At 43.6% G+C, this 22,508-nt stretch overlaps 1 protein-coding gene across 3 annotated transcripts in view; it reads right to left on the bottom strand.

Moving 5' to 3' along the window:
- Nucleotides 1–1,069: 1,069 nt before the first annotated feature.
- The window catches only part of WIPF2 (WAS/WASL interacting protein family member 2), a 40,805-nt gene continuing 19,366 nt past the window's right edge, over nt 1,070–22,508 (bottom strand). For all 3 annotated transcript variants that reach the window (XM_049859862.1, XM_049859865.1, XM_049859863.1), the window contains exons 2-8: nt 20,034–20,165; nt 16,770–16,902; nt 15,949–16,071; nt 14,678–15,334; nt 7,456–7,662; nt 6,683–6,784; nt 1,070–6,440 (exon numbers count right to left, since the gene is read on the bottom strand). In XM_049859862.1, the coding sequence (XP_049715819.1) occupies nt 6,400–6,440; nt 6,683–6,784; nt 7,456–7,662; nt 14,678–15,334; nt 15,949–16,071; nt 16,770–16,902; nt 20,034–20,096 (1,326 nt within the window). In that variant the 5' untranslated portion in view covers nt 20,097–20,165 and the 3' untranslated portion in view covers nt 1,070–6,399. The remainder of the gene's footprint in view (nt 6,441–6,682; nt 6,785–7,455; nt 7,663–14,677; nt 15,335–15,948; nt 16,072–16,769; nt 16,903–20,033; nt 20,166–22,508) is intronic.

Below are 22,508 nucleotides of genomic sequence, written 5' to 3'. Positions count from 1 at the left end.
AGTTAATTAGTCTGTATATGAGATGAGCCGATATCGAGTGCTTTAAGTGTATGCCACGGACTGGGATTTTACCTATATCACGTTAATCCTCTCTCACAACCACCCCAAGAAGTTAGTATTATTTCCATTTTACATATGAGGAAACTGAAGTAGAGGCAGTTGAGCAAACCTGCCCAAAGTCACACTAGTAAGTGGAAGAGCTGGATTTGAACCCAAGAGGTCAAACTCTTGACCACTTAATCACAGAGGGAAGATTAGACAATGTTCTAAAATGGTCTTCTAATTAGGAAGAGATGGTGAAGGGGCAGGCTTTTCTAGCAGCGGAAACAAGAGGAAAGCAGCCTGCCATGAATGCAAGAGTTACATACAATAGAAGCTGTAGACCAGTGGGCATTTCTGGTCTCTTTAATAGGGTAATAGAACCCAGGAAGCAACCTTCACTGCTTCTATTACTATAAACTGGACACCTAGAAAATTGTCCTTAAATAATCTGAAATGCTAAGGTGTGCCCAGCCAACTTTAAGAGATGGTGGTAGAGTACAACCTACCCCATTACAGTGGGACATAGGCAGCAAAGGAGCCTATGAGTACTTAATGTGCATGTTGGAGCCTATGAAAACAGACACCAGGAAATATAGCACTAAAGAAAATCCTACAAGAGTGAATGACCACTGTGGAAGCTGGTAGAATTACGGAATGTCAGGATCGAAAGGGCTCTAGGTTACCTACTTGAAGCTTGCCCTTTGTAATATGTCAGTACATCATGCACACACCACCACCACCGTTTCAAACTTCTGTGCCTTTGTGCATGCTGTTTCCTCTGTCCGGGATGCTGCTCCATCCTCCTTCCCTGGCTAACTTCCCTAAAGCCTTTCAATACCCTGCATAGGTTTCTTTAGGTAGCTATTTGCAAGTCTTCTAGACTATGAGCTCTTTGATGGCAGAGGTGTGCTCTACTCATCTTCATCTTGTGGATGCTTAGCACTGAGTAAGCATGCAGAAAATACTTGCTGAAAGAAGGAATGGAAATGACGCTCCTGCCAAGAGGGCATCCACCCTTTGCATGAATTTTTGTAGTTGGATAGCATATAGTCCTTTAAATCTCACATGCACACACTCCTAAGCCTATGAGCGAAGAATTAATTCAGTTATGTACAAAGCTAACTAGACTGGGCTCCAGTGATGTCAGAGGCAAAGCATTTTCCTAGAGTTGTCCTCTGGGGCGGTCCAGACTCTGAGACATTTTAATTCTCTTACCTATGTTTGCAGAGCACTAGGAAGTCAAGGACAGGCAGCTTCCTTGTAATGAGCTGCAGTTTGTGGCTGAGCTGGGCAGGGAAATAAGAGGCACACTCACCATAAGGACCTATGCCTCAGTAATTAGTGAGCAAACGAGTGTCCTTATCACCTGCTAACTCACACAGTATCATGGAGGTGGAATCAAATCATACTGGAAAGATTTGTCTGGCACCCTTTTGTGTGAGTGTGTGCACATGTCTACACACACATCACACAAATACCGTCCCAATAAAGCTTGGAGGGTTAGGAAGTTGAGGGTCATTACGCTCCATCTGAACACCATTTAAAGTCACAGGAGAACAATTAAATCAATAAATAGGTAGTTTATTAATCATATTAATAACAATGTTAGGTCAAATAATCAGAAATTCAGCCAATCCAGTAAGTATGGATGAAAATGAAAGGAGGGCTCTCTTCCCCTCCCTCCCCAACCCTCAAAGGTTTTTATTTCTAATTATGTGCATGATTCATACACACACCCATTATGAATCAGTATGGGAAATAAATTCAAGACCTTTGCTAGTGATGAAAGTGCAAGTTGAGCTCAGTGGTTACGATGTCAGCTGACCACAGCAAGCAGAGATAGCCTGGTTGAATTTTTACACCTAAAGTCAAAGTTCCAGAAAGCGAGCTAAGGGTTCAACTAAAAAGCAGTGAAGGGCAACAGTCAACACCCACATAAAAACAGACACACACGGTCTGTGTGCTCTGCCCCCATATCTTTTCTTCTGCTCTTCAGTCTAAGAACCTGTTACGCAACACAGGTAGGAAGAATCATAAAAAGGGCTCTCAGGAGAGGACACGGAGGGCCTCCTGGGTACCGGAAGTCAAGGGCAAAGGGGAGTTAGGTGGCAAAAAATAACGTCCAATTCTATCAGAATCACCTGGTCAGCCTGGTTAACAACAACTATGATTTTCACAGTAGAGCAAAAGGGGAAGAGAAAAAACACTTGGGATGTTTCAGGTGCTTCTGCCCAAGTCAGTACATCTACTTTCTGGGGGCCTGGAGTGAAACCACTACACTAACCTGGATATAAGGCAACAGATTTTGTCCCCTCTCTCAGCCACCACTTGAGGCAGTATTCCAGACAAGAGTACACAGTTTTGTTTTAAGTAAGATTTAATTAAACTGCACGGCATTTAGAAGGAAGAAAAGTACCAAAGAATTCAACCTGAGACTAGATTATACCTCTTGGGGGGTGGGGGGAATTAAGGGAATCAATGCTATTTGGAAGGAGCACTGTAATCTGAATATAACTCCGAAATAAATCATACAATAAATTATTTTTTAATTGATCCACGTACAGACACACACACACACTTCACACATGTCATTCTAGTCTTTTATTCAGTGTTGACTGTGACTTCCATGCTGGTCACCCTGGGAAAAGACAAAGGTTAGAAGAAATTAAGAAAAAAGTCTAGGCCCCTCGGCCACCATGGAATGAAATTTAAGACAAGAGAGGGAACCCACTAGGTTGTCAGAAACAGAAGCAGAAAGAAGAAAACAGCAGTTATTAAGGAAGATTTTAATTGCTTCAAAGAGGAAGAGAGGACGAAAGCACAGAACGCTAACACAAGTAAAGGCACAATGAACGTGGAGTTAAATGGAACCAAACTCTGCCTTTAGTTAAACAGCTTTTTTTTTTTAAATAGGTTTTTGAAGGTGATTGTTTTGTTTCATTTTGTTTTTAGGAGATGAGTCGTAAAGGCAGAGTTGTAATGGCCCTCCTCTCTCCCCTCCCATTCCCTAAAGGGTGGCTGGCAGAAAGCCAGCTTGACCACACAGCCAGGGACTGAGATTCAATAGGGAAAGAAAAACTTCGACTGGAATGTGAAGAATTAGATTTGCAGTTGACTGCAGGTCAGGCTTCCAGAAGGACACAGCTCAATGTAGTGCCATTAAAGAGCCTCAGATGTCCTATACTCTACCCCCTAGAGCTTTGCAGAAGGGCAGAACCCTGGAGTCATACTTCTCCCCCACTCCCATAAGCACTCAGCCTACAGATTATTTCAAGTGATCAGGAGAATACAAACACACCCCAACCCTGAGTTGCTCTGTAGCAAGTCTATTTACAATTTTTTTCTCACCTCTCCCTGGAGGTAAATCTGGGTTTCAAGTTGGGAGGCCGTGGGGTGAGAAGACTCCCCCAGTGCAATGGCCAGTGACTAGTCTCCTTGTCTTTGCTAGCTGGGAGGGCTGGGATGGAGCAGCCTCACATCCATCAGGTGGGGTAGAATTCTCACTCTGCGGACCCAGGCTATGGAAGCGACGGGGCTTTGTGCAGTAGCTGGAGAAAACCACACCTGGAATATCAAAGTGCTTTGGTCCAGGTTTGATGACCAGGGAGAGGGAAGAGTGACATTTAGCTCATTTAAAAACCTGGAGGCCACCACCCTGCTTACCAGACAGAGCAGTAAGAAACAACTATGAAGTTTTTCCCACTAGGGAAAAACACCACAAAACCCAACACAAGCACAAGGGCTTTTAACACAGCTTCCTGACGCTTACTTGGGCAATGTCTCTTCCTTTGGGAGGGGACAAGGGAGTTAATGGGACTGGGCAACAGCCTCAACATGAGACCACCCAATCTTCCACTGAAGAGACGACAGTCCCACAAGCAGATAAAAAGAGCAGTTTAAAAGGTGAGAAGTTTTAGTGCTCTTGCAGCCAGCCCACCTTAAACCTGTATTACAAGCTTTTTACAACATACAAAATAGATCACTAACTATGAGGATCACATTCCCAATCTTCAATAGTAAATATACATGATAATAAATCTGTTATTAACAGTGAGACCAAATAGTGTATAAGGCAAAAATATTTAAATAGGTACTGTGTCATCACCGTGCTCTGAAAAAGAAAACTCTTCTGACTAGATCTAGGCCCAGGCCCTTTTTCATGAGGCTGATACAACACAATCAATACCCATGTGACACAGTCCAAATGCTGAAGGATATGAGGGGCAGCAGGCAGAGGAGAGGACAATATCAGCCCCAACAAAAAGCTGGGGTTTGGCTTTTACTTGTGATACTTATCTTGATGCTTTGAGTATAGGGAAAAAAAGACACACTTTGATAACATTGTACAAAAGGCATCAATTCCCATTTCAAAAATAAATGGGAAGACTTCACAGTCAAAGTTCAGTAACTTGTCAGCATCTACCCTGGAACCCGGCTGCACTATCGACTCTTGTACTCTGTCCTTTTCCCCTCTACCTTTCCCTCTACTAGTGTCTCTCTCTCAGCTCCAGTTACTTTAGGATGCTGGGGATACTTCTAAGAGATAACTGCTAACAGATTTGAAAATAAGAATGATAAAGATGAATGATTAGAAAAAGTCTGGTGACTGACCTAATCATGGTTTGTCCCAAGAGTCAGTGTGGTCCAGGGGATGGAAAAGGACAGCAGACTCCATACAGAAAACCCAACCAGGGCCCTCCTTCACCTAGCACTGGGAAGACTTGGATTTCACCTGGCAACATGCACAGATCCTTAGCCTGTGATCCAAAAGGCTGGGACGGTACCTAAGGAATTTAAACCTGTGCTATGGCCAGTGAAAATTTTTAACTAACTTTCCCCATCCATTTCAAGGAACAGTCACAAGGCAACAGCTGTAGCAAACCAAACCATCTGGTATGTGGAACCCAGGAGCCCCATCTTTCTGTTGGAGAAAGGGTAGTCCCCGTCTCATCGCTTAAGCTCTGTTCCTACCTAGATTGGAAACCCGTTTTCTCTTTGCTCTTTAACCAGGGTCTGGAAGATGAAGAAACACGTACTGCTGGCTGCCAAGGAATATCCATTAGACTGAGGCACATCTCACTAACATCTTTGTGCTTCCTGGCATGCAGGGATCCCTGACTACCCTCATTAAGCTTCTACTCCCTGCCTTACCCTTGTCTATTCTGCTGTGTGTTAACCCTTGTAGTAGTCTTGGGAAGGTGAGGGTGGTGCAGGAAGGAACAGAAAAGCCTGCTCAGTCTGATGGGCTGTGAACTTCCAAACAAGCAGGTATAAGTTAAAAGTCTTTTGTGGCCCTGCAGAGACAGTCCCTTCCATGAGGTACTTCTTCGTCATGCTGGAGCACCCACCGGGGTTGAAGTTTTCTGGAAAGGACTGAAGGAGCCACTGGCCTTCAGGACCAGTCAGAAAGGCTGAGGTGGGGTCAAGGTTAAGGTCAAGGCCAAGGCCTAGGCCCTATCTTCCAACTCCCAGCAGAGGTTTTTGAGGTTTGTGAGTTAGGAATGAATGATGTCCCCTCTCCCCCCACAAAAAAGGCAACTTTTCTGTTGAGGGGCTAGGAATTAGGGAGAGGAAAAACATCCCTCAGCCTCAGTACCCTGAGGAAATAGGGCAGGGAGTCCCAGAGGATTCAAATAGCTCCTGGTCCCTTTGCTGTAGAGGAACTGACTATTTCTAGAAGGATCCCCAGTTTATTTTACCCTCGCCTCTCTTTTTATTAGATGTTTAGTTCAATTGATTAGTATTTAGTGTTTATATCCAACTTACCCCTGGGAGGGGGGAGAGAACAGAACAAAAAACACCCCTAAAAATAAAGTAGAACCATTTCCTTGCCCTTTTTCCAAACCTGACCTTTAAAACAGATCACCTGTCTGCAAACTCCTTTCCTGTTTCACTGAAAATGCCCACCCCACCCCCCAGAAGTCTTGGCCATGTCAGCCTCCTAAATGATGAAATACAATATATCTGCCAAGCTTCCCCCACAGTGGGTAGGAGGAGGTAGGAGTACCATTCTCTACCCTGCCCCAACAATGAGTTAACTCATCACAACAAGGCACCTTTCCCCAAGAGGAAAGCAGGAGACATGGAAGCTTCTTCCTCATCTGGCTAGCAGGGCTGCTAGAGGAGGGATGAATGCAGGGTTTGAGACCCTACTGCCAAGATAGAGAGTCCGGTCACCAAGTCCAGAGACAAGATGCATAGATGGAGGTGAGCTGGGAGAACACTTGGAGTCTGGGGGTTGTTTGCACTGGAGAAACACATCAGGAGCTCTCATGCAGGTTTCAGGGGAATGAAAGGGACCATCTGAGAAGAAGAGAAGGTCCATCCTTTTCCTGAGGAACAGGATCAAGCCAGGCTTCACCTGAGAATGGGTGGCAGAGGTGGTGCTCCACGGGCAGCTGAAAAAAACCAAACACATGCACACACATACACGAAGGTCACCCACCAGACCCTGAATAACCCAAAATTCTTGAAATAAGAGACAGACCCTTTAAGTTAGTCTTTACATTTGGGGAACTGGGTTTTGTTGTTGTTTTGTTTTAATAAAACAAAGGTAAGGAGAAGCAAATTTCATCCAAGAAAATGTACAAATTCGACATTCTGTGCAGTATGGAGGAGCATTCATTACTACTCGTCTCACCTCGATTTGTTTTGCTGGGATATATTCTCTGAAAGTGTTTATATTCTTCTGGAGCAGGAAAGTCTTCTACTGGATGGAAGGAATATTTTGACTCAAAATCATCTGAAAAAGAACAGACTATTCATATCCCCGTTCCTCGTGCTCCCAGAGACCTCTGTATCATATAACTCCCACTTCCCAGCCTCCTGTGCATTCTGAAGTACTGCCAGGCCTGCCTCACCTCATAAACCACAGTCCCTGCGAACAGGGACCGCATCACCCTACGTGCTGCACATGCTCAGAGGCTCTTCAAATTAAGGAGTGAACCCTTGGGCTGATTCTTAAAACCTTTCCACCAAAATTCAGGCACAAAACAGAAAAGAAGCGCAGCTGTTTGGACAGGAGCAGAAAAAAACAGTCCTGTGTTTCAATAACTGGGTCCTCTTAGAGACTGCCACCATGGGAAGCCAACTGAACTGAATCCACAAATTGGAAAAAAATAACCTAAAATAGGAGTACCTGTCTCCAGCTAATGAGACCTTTGGCCAGATAATTCCCTTTTGACCCAAGTTACCCTCATTTAGCTCTACAACACAGTTGGGATAGCCATCTGATGGCCTCCATCCCCACTTTCCATGGCCCCTCTAAAAGGCAGCTCAAATTTTCTGAGTGTGGCTCAATCAAATTCCAAGCGTTTCCACACTGAGGACATATCTTCAAAGCGATAACCCTAGACCACTGGAGTTAGCAAACTCAGTACAGGAACTAGGTGACTTAAATTGCTAGCTACTCACCCAAGAAAGATCGGACAGTGGTAATAGAATCTCTGTGGCCATTCCTCAGGGGTGGTGGAGGAGGAGGTGGCCCAGCTGGCGTCCTTGAGGGCGGAGGTGGGGGCTTTCCTCGGCTCATGGGATCTGACCCATGCATTCGGTATGGTGGTGGGGGGGGAGGAGCATCCCTGGCACCATTTCGAATCATGGGTGGCGGGGGTGGAGGAGCTGCAATCAAAATCCAAAGTAGTTAGGCTTGAATGGGCAGATAGCGAGGGGTAGAGGGATTTGAGAGACATGGGGTAAAAGAGTACCCTGGTGCTTTGCCAAAGAACCAGGCTGTGAAAACCTCTGGGTGCCATTAAATATCATATTCACCCTCTCCTTCATCCCTATTTCTTTAACAGCATCACCAGTCTCCCAGATGCCAAGGTTCAGAATAAAAGTATGACTTTTTCATTCCTCACGACAAGTCTGTCAAGAACCCTACGAATTCTTGATGACTTTTTTTCCTGCTTTTTCATGCCTTCCTCCACAATTCTAATTCAGGGCTTTCTCATATTTAGTCTCGTCTACTGCAAAAGACTCCCAGATGTTTGCCCTCCGTTCAATCTCTAACCCCTCCATTCTGGACATCACCAACTCACTAATCTCCCTAAAATACTTGCTCAAATTTTTTCAAGGGCTTTGCATTTCCTACCTCATAAAGTCTCAAATCCCCTCTTCTGCATTTCCACTGCAGCCTGTGCACATCCCACCACTCTATTAGGATTAGTCATTAAATGTGCCTCTCCCCCAGTGTACTTCATACTCCTTAAAGGCAGAGCAGTGTCATTCATCTGTGTTCCCAAGCACAACCAAACATACAGCCTGTGGTAGGTAATCAATGTTTGCTCAATAAACTGAATTACATGTAATTTTGCTCTTGTGACTTCCCTCTCAGTACTCTGAAATGCCATCCCTCACCCTATTACCAAATCGTACCTATCCTTCAAGGTTCAACTAAAGTTCCATCTTTTCAAGACTTTCCCAAACCAGCCCACTCTATTCTGATCCCCTCCTCCTTAGCTTCTCCACAGCATACAGAGACTCTGGCACTTAGTAGTACAGATTAAAATGAGTAATTTTCAAAATATACGTAGTAGGAAGCTAACCAATGTTCACCCTGGAAGTTTTTCTTCTCCAATGATACTCTCATCACTCAAGAAAAATTGGGATTGGCTCTTTTGGAATTACCAGACCCATAAATATCATTTCATGATAGTCGTATTTCATTTCTGAAGTTGCCTCACCGCCACCAAGAAAAATATTCATATAAATGTGTGTGTATATATACACACATACATACACTAGGTCTGACTCTGCTTTTTGGACATTTGCAAAAATCAAATCCACCCTTAAAAGACCAAAACTTGCCACCAAGTAGAATCAAGTGTGAAGAAACAGCAACATCAGTGGGTTAGGTATAAAGTGTCCCAATGACAATATCAATGGAATGGGTTCTGATATGTTTAAACGCTTTGCATTAAATAATAATAATAGCAGTTATGATTTACTGGCCATCAGTTATAGTCTAGGCACTGTGCTAGGCCTTTATATGCTTTAAATTTTTAAAAAATTCTTACAACCACCCCTGGAAAGTATGTGGTATCACCCCCACAAATGAGGAAACTGGGACTCTGACAGGTTATCTAAGGTTACAGACTAATAAAAACAGACCCAGCACACTCTTACTCTCTTCACTACCCCTACTACATTACTTTTCATAACTACCTCAAGTTGTATGTATCGTATCTCCCCAACTAGATTTACAACTCAGGGAGTCAGAAGTGTGTCTTTTGGTGCCGAGGCAGTGCCGAATACCCCTAAATAGTACATGGAAAGACTACTCAGCATAACAGGCAACATTGTTTTAGTAATAAAAGTATATTCATTATTCCTCCTGAATTACTGTCGGAATTTCAGTAGAGTGACTGTAGTTAAGTATGTAACATAGTAATGGAATGATATTCACATACAGGGAAGGGGTCTGGCACAGTAGGCCCAATAAATGTTAGTTTTCACTTCCCATAAGACAGACTCAGAATGTCAACTCTCCCTTATTCTTTTCAAGGTCTGTTTAAAAACAAACAGGATCCATTAGGGGCAGTTACTAAAATCGCCTTAACATCTCCCACCGCATCTCTGAGCCTTGTTTTCATTCCGTATCTGCCCAAACCAAAGCTCTTTCAGGTCAGTTTCAAAATTTTTTCTGAGTATATCTACTCCTAGGACAAGGCCAAGGAGAGTAAGGTGGACTGTGTTAGGTAGGCTCAAAAGGACATCAGCTAGACGCTGGGCAGGTGGCAGTGATGAGAGCCAACCTGGGCTGGCAAAATAGAGCAAGGGCAAGAGTGACCTGTTCAGCTCCTTCAGCTCCTTTTCTTAAGGAGGGTCATCCCAACCAGGTTCTGCTATCTCCAATGAGTTTCTGAGCTCCTTGTCAGATCCAGTTTTAATACTGTTTCAAGTGACAGAGACCCAATGGACCTAAGAAACAACCAGTTCACAAATGAAGCCCTGGGGTGGGAAATAGCCTTTTTAAAATCCAAGATAACCCTGATTCTGAGGAAAGCATGATGGTATCAAGTCTTCTTAAAAAAAAAAAAAAAAATCCCTTTAAAAAGGGCCATTTTTTACTCTGCAAAGGGAAAATTCGGGAAAAAACTATGTACCAATATCCAAGTTTTTTTTTTTTTTTTTTTTGCCTACAATATTTTTTTAATTTAACCCATACAATAACACTTTGAGATGGGTATTTTTATCCCCATTTTACAGATATGAAATTGAAACCGTCAGAGTAAAAACTTAACTTTCGGAGCCTGGACTTCTAACACTAGTAAACCAGTCGCTGTGTTGTCAGTTCTGACTCCAATACGCAGGTTTTTTGGTCTCTGAGAAGACTGGGAGGATGGACACCCTGTACCCTTTCACATGTAAATAATTCACACAGAAGCAAATGTGTATTACATAATATTGTCATGATACGATTTAATTACAGAGATAAGTCCATGAACTACCTGGAAGCCCTTTGCCGGAAACCACTAACAATTTATCAGTACACTATAGTTTATAAGATTTCTACATCTACTTTTGATTTTACAACCACCTCTGAAAGTACTATTAACACAATTGCACAAATAAGGAAACAAACTCAAAGAACCAGAGTGGCCTGCTCAAGGCCACACAACAAATACAGCCAATACTGAAAAGACCTCTGACTAAAATATCTCACTTTTTCCCAGTGTGTGACTCTTTAATTACTGCTCTGGTTACTGATACGGAAAGCAAAGTTGATGATGGCTAACAGACAGAAAAACAAGGCTCATAACTTCAAACTTTTCTCAAGAAACCACAGAAAAAGAACGAGAAGTGGGAAGCAAGAAGTCCACAGACATTTAAAGCTACTCAGCTCAGCCCACAGATATTGCATTTTTCTCTACTTTTATTTCTGAACATGGTAGGAAAAGACATGGGCTCTGCTCAGATAACGGGTCTTTTAAAAAATCCCTAAGTTAAGGGTTGAGTAGTCACATCGGCAGCAACGTCAAAAATATTTACTATCTGCCCTTTACAGATATGTAGACGGAAAACCCATTGCCAATGAGTCAATTCTGACTCATAGTGACCCTGTGTCGGGTTTCCAAGGCTGTAAGTCTTTAAATCTTTACGGAACCAGGCCGCCACATCTTTCTTCCGTGGAGGGGCTGATGGGCTGGAACCGCCAACCTTTGGTTAGCAGACAAGCACTTTAAGCACTGGGCCATCAAGGCTCCTACTTACAGATACATAATGTCATTCAAATGTGTTCCCTGGGTCAATCGATTCTCCTGAATTGTTTCTTTTCCCTGTGGGGAATAAATGTTTTCATGTGTGAAAATACCACCCTCATTCAAACCATTCTTTATAACTGTGTGAAAAACAAGGAATGGGATGTTCCCAAGCTGTTGCAATAATAAATTAACACAGATTAAGAAAGAAAAAAAAATTAAAACCTGAACTTTGCACAATTAAGGACCATTTTAGGACTATATCCTTAGGACTAGAGCTAGGGAGACAGGGGTCAGGAATGTATCAGGATACTTGTTTGACTACCCCATGTTAGACTGCCAGCTCCCGAAGGACAAATCTCTAAGTATCCAAGGAGCCCGGCTAAAAGGGCTTTTAAGGCTTCCTGATGACATAACTTCTTTACCATTGTTCTACACCTGCAGGGGCTGATTGTTTAAAAGCTCAAAAGCCATTTACAGAGGGTGTGGCTCAAAATCCAATGGTAACAAGAACGTCAAAACCAAACCAAACCAACTGCCATCCAGATTCTGACTCAGCGACCCTATAGTCCAGAGTCTTAGGGTTTTCAAGGCCGTAAATCTTTACTGAAGCAGACTACCACAGTTTTCTCCTGCTGAGCAGCTGGTGGGTTCAAGCAGCTGACCTTCTGTTTAGCAGCCAGGGCTTATGTAGATACAAGAATAAAAAGAAAAACCAAACCCAGTGCCACCGGCTCATAGCGACCCTAGAGGACAGAGTAGAACTGTCCCACAGTTTCCAAGGAGCACCTGGCGGATTCGAACTGCTGACCGTTTGGTTAGCGGCCATAGCACTTTAACCACTACGCCACCAGGGTTTCCGACACAAGAATAAGGGAGCCAAAATTCCTGAGTCTAAGAAAGCCCCCGGGAGCTGTTTTACTCTCGAATTTCAGTCAATCTGTTTTTTTAGAAAGATTACACAACTTCTTTTACCTTTTCTAGGGTTCCTTGGAAGAAGCTCACATCCTTTAATTTCCTCCTTAACCAGTTTAGGTTCCAGAGCCCATTATAACAATCACTCCCCTTTCCCTCTCTCCCTTAATCCCACATGCCTAAAATACGCTGGCCCTGCCTGGTTAAATACAACTCTGCACCTACTCTGCACCTGCAAACGCACGGCTGAGTGCACACCATACTGGTTAATCTCACTGTAAACGTATGGCCCCTAATCTCAAGTGGGTTTTTTGTGCTGCTGGCAACCTGCCACATTTCCCTAGTCCAGCCACTCTCCCACACTCCCAGATGACCATTTCACCTCTTCTTTTCTCTCTTCGTATCTCCTCGCCTCACCTCATTGCCAGCTGATGGTCTTTCTTTCTATTACACTGAGAAAATAGAACCAAATCAGAAGAAACTCTCCATAAGCTCCTACCACTACATCCACCTACACACTTGCTTCTCTGAATGTTCTGCCTTTCTTCCTGTTACCATGGAGGAACTATCTGTGTTCCCGTCTCAGGCCAATTCCTTACCTATAAATCAGATTCCATTCCCTCTTACCTACTCAAGCACATTAGTCAAGCAATTTGTTTCTCCTCTCTCCTGAATCAATTTTTTTCCTACTAGATTATTCCATCAGTATACAAATTAATCTGTCTTACAAGAAGTATAGCCAGAATGCTCCTTGGAGGCAAGGATGGCAAGATTGCATCTTACATACTTTGGACATGTCAGGAGGGATCAGTCCCTGGAGAAGGACATCATGCTTGGCAGAGTACAGGGTCACCGGAAAAGAGGAAGACCCTCAATGAGGTGGATTGACACAGTGGCTGCAACAATGAGCTCAAACATAACAACGACTGTAAGGATGGCTCAGGACTGGGCGGTGTTTCGTTCTGCTGTGCATAGGGTCGCTATGAGTTGGAACCGACTCGTCGGCCCGTAACAACAACAACAACAACATACAAACAAGGGTGGGGAATGAGGAGAGAAGTGGAGGAGGGTGGTAGTAAGGGACCCTCGGCCCCACATCCTCTTCCAGAACCACTCCATTATCTGTCTCCCTTCACAGCACAATGCAAGAGATTTCTGCAGTGCCACCTCCAATTCCTCTCATCCTACCCCTGCCTGAACCCACTCCAATTAAGCTTTCACCTTCACCCTCCACCGCTCCACTGAAATTACTCAAAAAGGTCCTGTGTTACTTGGAGATCCCAAAAATGACTCCCATGTTGCTAAGACCAATGTCAATTTTCAGTCTTCAACTTACATGACTTATCTGCAGCACTGGACACAGCTGATCACTCCATCTTCCCTGAAAGACTTTCATTAGCTTCTAGGACACTCTCGGTTTTCCTCCTCCATTCCTCACTGGAAGCTCCTTCTCAGTTTCCTAGGCTGCATACGCCTCATCTCTCTTACCTCTAACGTAGGTTCTCCCAGACCTCAGGCCTCTTCTCTGTCTATAAACACTCCCTAGGTGATCTCATCCAGCACACAGTAGTTTTCAATACCACTCAAATTTCTCTCTCTAGCCCAGACCTTTTCTCTGAACTTCAGAGTTTACTAGCCAACTGCTAATTCATTATCTCCTCTTTAATAGCTCAAACTTATCCAAAAATGAACACCTATCTTCCCCTCCAAACGTGCTGTGGTCTTACCCATTTGTCTGGTTTATTCCAACAGCATCCCAAGTGGTTTCCTTTTGCCCGCCTTGCCCTCCTGCAGTCTGTTCTCAACACAGGAGCTAGTGATCTTTTTAAAAGATAAATGAAATCATGCTACTCCACCTCTCAAAACTCTCCAGTGGCTCACAGAGTAAAAGCCAAACTCTTTACAAAGTCCTGCAATGTTCTCCCATGAAGGTCTAGCTTTCAGACCTCCATTGCTGCCACTGTTTCCTCACTCATTCTATTCCTCCCACAATGGCCTCCTAGCTGTCCCTAGAATATGTCAAGATACTCCCAGCTCAAGGCCTTTGCATTTTTTATTCCCAGTGTCTGCAATAAGTATTCACTCAGATGAACTGCTTAGCTTACTCTAAATCACTTTAAGTCTCTGCTAATTTGTCACCGTATCAGTAAGGCTTTCTCTGACCCTACTCCCAACCCCAAATTAAAATAGCATTACCTCCCCACCTAGTATATCCTACTCCCTTTCTCTGCACTGTTTTTCTCTAAAGCATACTACATACAGTTGATTTACATATTTAATTTATTTCTTTGTCCATGAGAACAGGAATTTTTTTGTCTTTTCTATTTACTGCTGTTTCCTGAATACCTATAACAGAGCCTGACACATAAAAAGGCATTCAATAAATAAACCTGTTGAATGAATTAATGACTTCTTATTCTTTTCCATCACTGAAGGGGAGCTCTGAGAAAGAGTGGAGAGAAGAGATAAACTCAACTCTCAGTATAACCTGGGGGAAAAAAGTGCTTCCAGGCACTTACCTGCTCCTCGACTGGGAGGGTCTCGGGCTGGGGGAGGTGGCCTATTACTCTGTAGAGAGGGGGAGGCTGAGGTGGGTGGAGGTGGTGCTAGGCCTCTGACAGGACCTGGAGTCTTCCTATGCAAAGAATTGTGTCTCTGTGGCAGCTCTGGGGCTGACTCATTAGTGGGACTAGAAGGTCCATTGGGGACCCCAGGAGGCTGGCGGTAAGGCGGCGGCGGAGGAGCCAGAGACTGGCCACTTGGTCCTGTTCTGATATTCACAGGGGAAGGAGGTGGTTTGACAGGGGGTGGAGCAGGAGGTCCCTCTCGACCAGAGTGAAGCCTTTGTCCAGGTGTCGGCGGCAACGGTTTCTCTCTGTTGTAGGCTGGGGTTTTGCTGCTGTGGATAGGCAGAGGTGTAGGGGGCGCATTGGCACGCCGCCCTGGGGGTGGGGGAGGAGGGGCAGAGGAGCTGTGCTTCATGCCAGTACTGCTGGTGGTATTAGGCCGGGAGAGGTCTGGTAAAGAGGGTCTCTGCATCCTGGGCAGTTCTGGGAGTGAGGCTCGACTGCTGTCTGTATCATCTTGAGGGCGGGTGCTGGCTGTAGACACCGGAGGCCTTGGGGCAGCAGCTCGAGAGCTCGGGACTTGCAGGGCTGGTTTTCCAGCAAGGCTCTCTATAAATACACCAGATAGAACTGGGTCAACAGAGCTAGGTATATGTTGGTTAGTATGTCTATTTTACCTGTCCTCCTCAGTGCAATCTGCACGGCAGCAAGGGAAGCTCTTATATAGTTCTGGGTTTTAATCCAGTGGCAGGGTCAGGACCCATTAACAAATATTACTTATATACTTTAAATACATTTTTATTTAATTCCTCAGCTTTTGCTACTTTATCACTTTATCACTCCTCCCCTGCTCCCACGCCTCCTTCCTCCCACTTCTACCTCACTGCTCAATCCCATTTGGCCCACTTGGAACCAATCAGAAATGAATGCATGTGTTTAGGGGATGCTGAGCTTCTGTGAAGGGCACCTTCAGCTTCCTCTCTCACCACATCCCCTTCCATTACAAGCGTGGGATAAAGTCTGTAGCCGGCAGTGGTGATGGCTGAACAACATGATGGACATAATTAATGCCACGGAATTGTGTATGTAAAAAAATGTTGAAATGGCAATATTTTGTTACATATATACTTACTACAATTAAAAAAAAAAAGATTTAAAGACCAAAAAGGGAGTGGGGGGAGAGAAATTAATGCACTTGGAAAATATCTTAAGAAAGTACTTACCAGTACCTGAACTGTCCTTGGCTCCCACAGGTCTGAGCTTCGGCACGCCTCCTTGGAAGAGGCCTCCCTTAGGCTGCAGGGCAGCCGCTCCTGAGCCATAACCACCACTGCTTCCTTTAGGCTCTGGAAGGCATACCGTTAGGGTTTTCATTTCACATGCTCTGAAGCAGTGACTGAATCAATCCTGAGAGGAAACCCCTCCTCTATCTGGGCTTTAATTTGCAAACAAACCAATCTTGCTTTTTGCCTTTCCATTACAAAAAGCTAAGCCTCTCTGTTCCACAGCTTTGTGTGGAGATGAAACTTCACTGTGATGAAAGAGAAAATACGGAAGGAACAAGGAGTCAATCCTCCCTTATTTAGGGCATAGGGATAACTGGAATGAAGAAATGTTCAGCAGAGTTCTCTAGGCTCTCCTTTCCAAGTCCCAGATGATAAGGGGGCTAATGGCTCAGGGCCCCAGGTGTGAGCAAACTCTGCAGAAGCCTATGGGAATGGACCCTTGTAGCGATTATAAAACCATCTTTAGCTTTAGCCAAGTGGATTCCAGGAATATGGGGGACTCCTTAGAGAACAGCCAAGGATGTGTCCCTAATAAGCATCTAGTTACAATAGGAGATGGAGTCTTAACCTTGAGAATGCTTCGTAAAGATCAAGAAGCAACTTCTAAGGTATTTAAATGAGCAGATGGGAAGAGAGCCAAAGGAAACCCCAGGACAAAACTCCCACTCAGGACCCAAGAACAACAGCAACCAGCCAAGTCTCCAAGTCAATCTTGGCATCCTGGTGGTTCAAGGCTAGGAAATGAAGCTTAGACTCACTCTCAAGGATGGGAGCACTCCGATCATTAATGTTTGTCACCTTCTTCAGCTTGGTCCCTTTGCAGATGTCCTGTAAGAGGGCACCTCGACCCCGCTGTTCATCTCTACTCAGCTTGGGCTGCACTGTGTTTGCCTGAAGGAAGAGGAAAATATAAGTTCCCTCCAAATACTCCCCTTCTATCACAAGCTTGAGATAAATGACCTCAGTCAAAGTGGGTTCCATAAGGATGCCATAACCTCCCCTAGCATTCTGCCTGTCTAACCTAATTATACAATTATTATTGATATCATTCTTCTTATTTCTTTTTCTCCTATTCTACCTTCTGTGAAGGGTATGGGTCTCCCTCCTATTCAGAAGCTTATGATGGGGGCCTACACTAATTCTTACTGAGTACCTATATGTTAGTCATAGTGTTAGATGCTTTATATGTATCATCATCATCGAGGCAAACATGTACTGAGCCCCTACTGTGTCTCAGGTATTGTGCTAAGCACATTACTTGCATTACACCTCATTTAAATCAAGCCCCCAAGCCAGTCTTTCAAATCTCTTTCCTTTTCCTCATTCACCAAACTCTTTACTTCCTAAGTGTTTCTTGAATTCATCCTCCACTCTCCATCCTCACTGCTCCAGTCCAAACCCTCAATTTTCAACTGCAACACCCCATCTACTGTCCATACTGTTAAGAGTGACCTTTCTAATACAAATTCAGTCAGGTCACTCCTGCTGCTGCCGAAAATACTTCCACACCTTCCCATCATCACTAGGAAAAAAATTCAAACCCTCAGCCAACACCTTCAGTTTCATCTCTCCCCACATCCCCTCAAACAATGATCTATACCCCAGTCTAACTTCTCACAAATCAGCACCCTTCCACAGTCTGCATCCTCGACTTCTGAAGCCCTTCCTCCCTCTACTCTTTCTGGCTAAACTCTACTCATCCTTTAAGACTCAAGAATCACTTCCCTCCTAAGCACCTTCTTTGACTGCTTTTTTCTTTTATCAATATTTTCTTTTGTAATACAGTCAAGTAATACTTAAGCATAGAATAAAATTATCTGGATTTTCTAAATTGTGTACCTAGCTGAGTCCCTGATACGCAGTAAGTCTCTCTGATGAAATGAGTTCCTTCATGTGGCCTTTTGCTTTGGTTCTTTGGAAAAACAGCTTGAGTGATTTTTCCCCTAAACCCCAAGGAGTTACCTTTGCCCTCGTCTTCTATCCCTGAGGGTTTGTTACTTTTGTCCAGGTTGACTGGCATTTCTTAGGTAAGCTATAAACAACTTGATACTTTTTGTCTGGTCCTGGGCTGCAGCCTGTCCTGTGATTGGTATGCACCTTGCAGGGACTGATTAATATATTATGTAAATGAAATGACTATAGACTATGCAAATGAAGTTACTAGAGCCTACTGTGCAAATGAAGTGTCTGTGGCCTACCGAAGGGATTGGTCAGTGGATTGGTCAGTTTGTGGCCCTGGTGGAAGACCCATGCCTTGAAACTGAAAAGGAGTTTGTGTATATATGCAACCAGCTCCACAGAGGTTTTTCAGACAAGTAGCAGGAAGCAACAGAAACAAGAAAAGGCAAAAAAGAAGAAGCAGAGAAAAAGGAGGCAAAGAACCTCCTAAAAGAGCTGTAACACAGGCTGTTAACAATGAAGACAGTGACAGGCCCAGGAGCAGTCCAGCAGCAGAGTCTGTCATAACAGAGGGCAGAGCAAAGAGGAGCCTGTCCTGAGCGGGCTGAGAGAAGGCCTGTGTGGCCAAGAGCCTGAATTGAAAGAGCTGCCCTGCACTGAGAAAGGGAGACTTTGCCTACATGCCTCCTGATCCTGATCCTGAGTAGCACCCTGTTACTTCCTTAATAAACTACTTAACTTTATCTTCAGCTTCATGTCTCACCACATCCCCTGAAGCAATAATCTAAACTGTAAGTGTAGTCTGTGAGTTCTGTGTGGCCATTTTAACAAATTATCAAACCTAGAAGAAATGTAGAGAGTACAGTGTGAGGGATGGCCAGTACCAGAATGGGTAAAAAGGTTGGAGAGTGGAAGTATGCAGCCTCCACCTCATGCGAATCAGCTTTGGGCTGATCCTGGTCATTAGCCTCCCTGATGTTAGACAGTTTCTGACAGCATTTTACAGTCCCAATAAAAGGCTACTGAGTGAATGACTAAGACAGTATGACTCAGAGCAGTAACCCACACAGAGATTCGAGGAGACACTCTGGGTCATCGACACTATAACCAGAGAAGCTCTACCTTTATCTACTTCACTTACTAGGCTTCCACATAGAATTTCATCTACAAAGGGGGTTCAATCCTTAAACAAAATGTAAGTAAACCAGCAATTATGGAAAAAACACTTGACCAGAAGTTGGCAGACCTGAACTCTAGTCCTAGCTCTGAAAGAAATTAGCTAGGCAAGTCACTTTTCCTCTTTAGGGCATAATTTCACATCTGTTAAACACACACACATGCACACACCCCGGTTACTAGTTCTCTAAAGCTACTTTTACTTCTAAAATTTTACAAAAATGAGGTAAAACACACCAGTTCCTTCTTTCTCATGTAACACCGGGTATCACAACCCAAATATGGTTAAAGTGGTTGCCTCCCTGGTTTAGAAGCCACACTGCTTTTTTCTCCCGTTATCAAACTTTTAAGTGTTCATACTAATATATTACATATTTCTTTCTTGATGAAGCTGTCAGATTTGATGGACTTGGCTTTAAAATGAACTAATTTGGAGTAGAAGAGGAGGAGATGAAATGGTTGCGAGAAATAACCACAGGAATCCCCATTCTTTTTCTCACAAATGCTGGAGAAATGACACACTGACCTTTACTGGGCAAGTATTTTTAGGGGGAAACACTAGTTCCTACCCAGATGCCACCTATCAATATCTACATTTAGAATGAATTAGGACAAGAAAATAAGACAAGCAATTATGGTCCAAGCAGGACCTCTCTGGGATCAGAACTAGCTGATGACTTTACCTGTTTATTCTCCATATTCTTATACCACATGTCTTTGAGAACACCAGGTCTTATACCAGGAAACGCTAAGTACCCATTAACACCAGGCCCAAAAACCTGGGATGTCTGAAAGTGAGGATTAAAGAGCAGGCTCAGAGTTAAGAATGTTATGGGCAAAAAAATCTAAAATTTCTAGCAAAGGAAGTTAAAAAAAAAACAATATGTGAGGGTCATTGATCTACTGACTCAAACGTTTTAAGACAGCCTGGCAGAAGGACTACCTACCTGATTAAAAGTGGGAGGTGGAGGAGGACCAGGTAGGGGTGGAGGGGGAGGAGGAATTGGCATCCTTGCCCTGCACCCAGTTGGCACTGCTCTCTCTCCGCTTTAATTTGCAGCTTTAGGTCACTCATATACCTGCAAGTGAAACAGAAATTCATTAAGAACGACCTTAACACAGACACACTGAGTGCCCAGGAGAACTAGGGGGCTGGGTGTGACACCAGAAAGAGAGAGACTTAGCACCTCATCTTCTAGTTCCGTTATGATCATGGACAGTCCAGGGCTTGGCCAACTTTTTCTGTAGAAGTCCACGTAATAAATATTTTAGGTTTTGCAGGCCATACATGGTCTCTGTTGCATACTATTCATTGTTTTGTTTTTTACAACCCTTTAAAAGTGTAAGAACCATTTTTAGTTAGTGGGTCACAGATTACTGAATATACTGGGATAGTCACATTCCTGGAATCTGATCAAAATATAAATATCATGTGAGAATCAGGCACTTATCAGGGCTCAAAACATTTCACACTAAAAACTATACAGCTGTCCTTCCAGTAGAGTCTGTAAGTGATCCTCATTTTACCCTCCAGTGATCACCTCCCCTGATAATCTGTCCTAATGAAACCCCTTTTCCTGACCCTCCAAAAAAAAAAAACCGGAATCCAAATTAACCAGCCATCATGAGTACAACTTACTCACAGGTGACAAGAGAAGTTCAAGATAGAACAGTGAGCTTTACCAACCAATCCATGAAAGAACTGCTTCTGAGCAAGGGGATTAATAAGACTAGGACCCAGAGAAAAATTCACAGGCAGCACCTAGCACAGATGGGAGATGATCTGTCCCAAGCCAAGCCTAAAAGATCAAATCAGGAATGGCAACCCACTGAGTAAACCTGGTTCTAAACTCTTTACAGGGGTCAACAAACCATCTCTGTGAATAAAGGAATAACCACTTAAACACTTTTCTTGATGTCCTGAAAATGGCGAAGGGAACGGTAAATTTTCCAAAGGTTCTATAAAACCAGGAACCTTTGGAGGGGAGAAGAATCTGACAGAATCGTGACTGTGAAGGTCTTCAAACCCACATCCTTTCCAGTGTAATACCACTATAGGCTTGCTGCCCAACAGAACTAGTTCTTCCAACCACAAAGAACTGGATAGTGCTTTGGTGAGGTAATTTCCATGGGCAATGGTGTCTGAACTCTCTTTAAGAAATGAGCAGCTGACTCCCCTCCAAAGGAAATACCTTCCTGTTTCTGGTTTCAAAGCTAAGTCTAGTCTTTCATTGCCAGGGATCTAACACACAAGGCTTTAAAAATTGATCAAAATAGTAAATCTTCATAAGCAGAACATCTATCACTGGGGGGCAAATTTAAAATAAAACATAAGAAAAAGATAAAAACTTTCTTCGAATTTTCTGGATTCACCTCAAAGCCCCCACAGCATTCTCAAAGAAATCAGGAATCAACAGGGAAAATAATAGTTGAAAATGCTGGTTTTGAATAGACTAACTCTAGCCACCTCTGTTCCTGCCTTTTCTGAGTATCCAGTTCTATCTACCTTTGGCCACTGCCATGGTTGAAATGGTCTTCTAGAATGACCTGGAAAAGAGATTCAGACAAGCCCCTAATTCTTTTTATAGCCACAGCTGATGCAACACAACCTACATGCTAAAAAATAAGTAATGACCTAAAGGAACAACCTCATGCCTGGCAGACAGCACCGCTTATTAAGCAAAGCAGTAATTCTCTAGCAAGCCAAATCTTTTTCTTTTAAGCAACCCACTGGAAAAGACCACCAATATACTATGCAGTTAAAGATGGCTTCCTAACATAGGCTCAGTTCAAACTCCAAGAGACCCATCAAAGTAACATTACCTTCACCAAGTTACTTTAAGGTGAACTACTGGCAGTGGCTCTCAACCTTTCTTCTGCCTCTGTGAGGTATGCATGTACAACCTACTTCTATCAGTGACATTTATTACACTATATAATAATACACTAGAGTGGGGCATTAGCCTTCCCATTTTACCGTGGGTTATTATCCTTCCCATTTTTAAAGTCTAAGAGTGGGAATATGTGCATGCATACGAGAGAGACAGAGAGAGACTGACCTGAGGGGCAATTTGCCCAAGATCAGCCAGGAACAAACCGTGGAGGTGTATAACTCTGCCCTGGCCTTCCAGGCTGATTCCTTTCCACTTCACTAATCACCGCTGGGGGGGAAAACCTCCCCTAAAAATTGGTGTGGTTAAGCAATTTTCTACTATTTTTTTACCAAATGAAAATTCAACCCACTTGATACGTCTCTTAGTGACAGGAAAAACAAACAAAAAAATCAGCCTCCTAAATATTCTCCAAGAGCAACCTAATTTATGTGAATTCAAATTAAAACAACTTTCCTTTCCCTGAAAAGCCCCAAAAGAAACTTTATTCAAACAAGTTTCAGACTTCCAGTACAGAGGGGATCTACTTTG

The sequence above is a fragment of the Elephas maximus genome, chromosome 19 (assembly GCF_024166365.1).
Source record: "Elephas maximus indicus isolate mEleMax1 chromosome 19, mEleMax1 primary haplotype, whole genome shotgun sequence".
Taxonomy (NCBI): Eukaryota; Metazoa; Chordata; class Mammalia; order Proboscidea; family Elephantidae; genus Elephas; species Elephas maximus.
The sequence above is the reverse complement of the archived record's forward strand: the minus strand, read 5'-3'. Positions and strand labels throughout refer to the sequence as shown.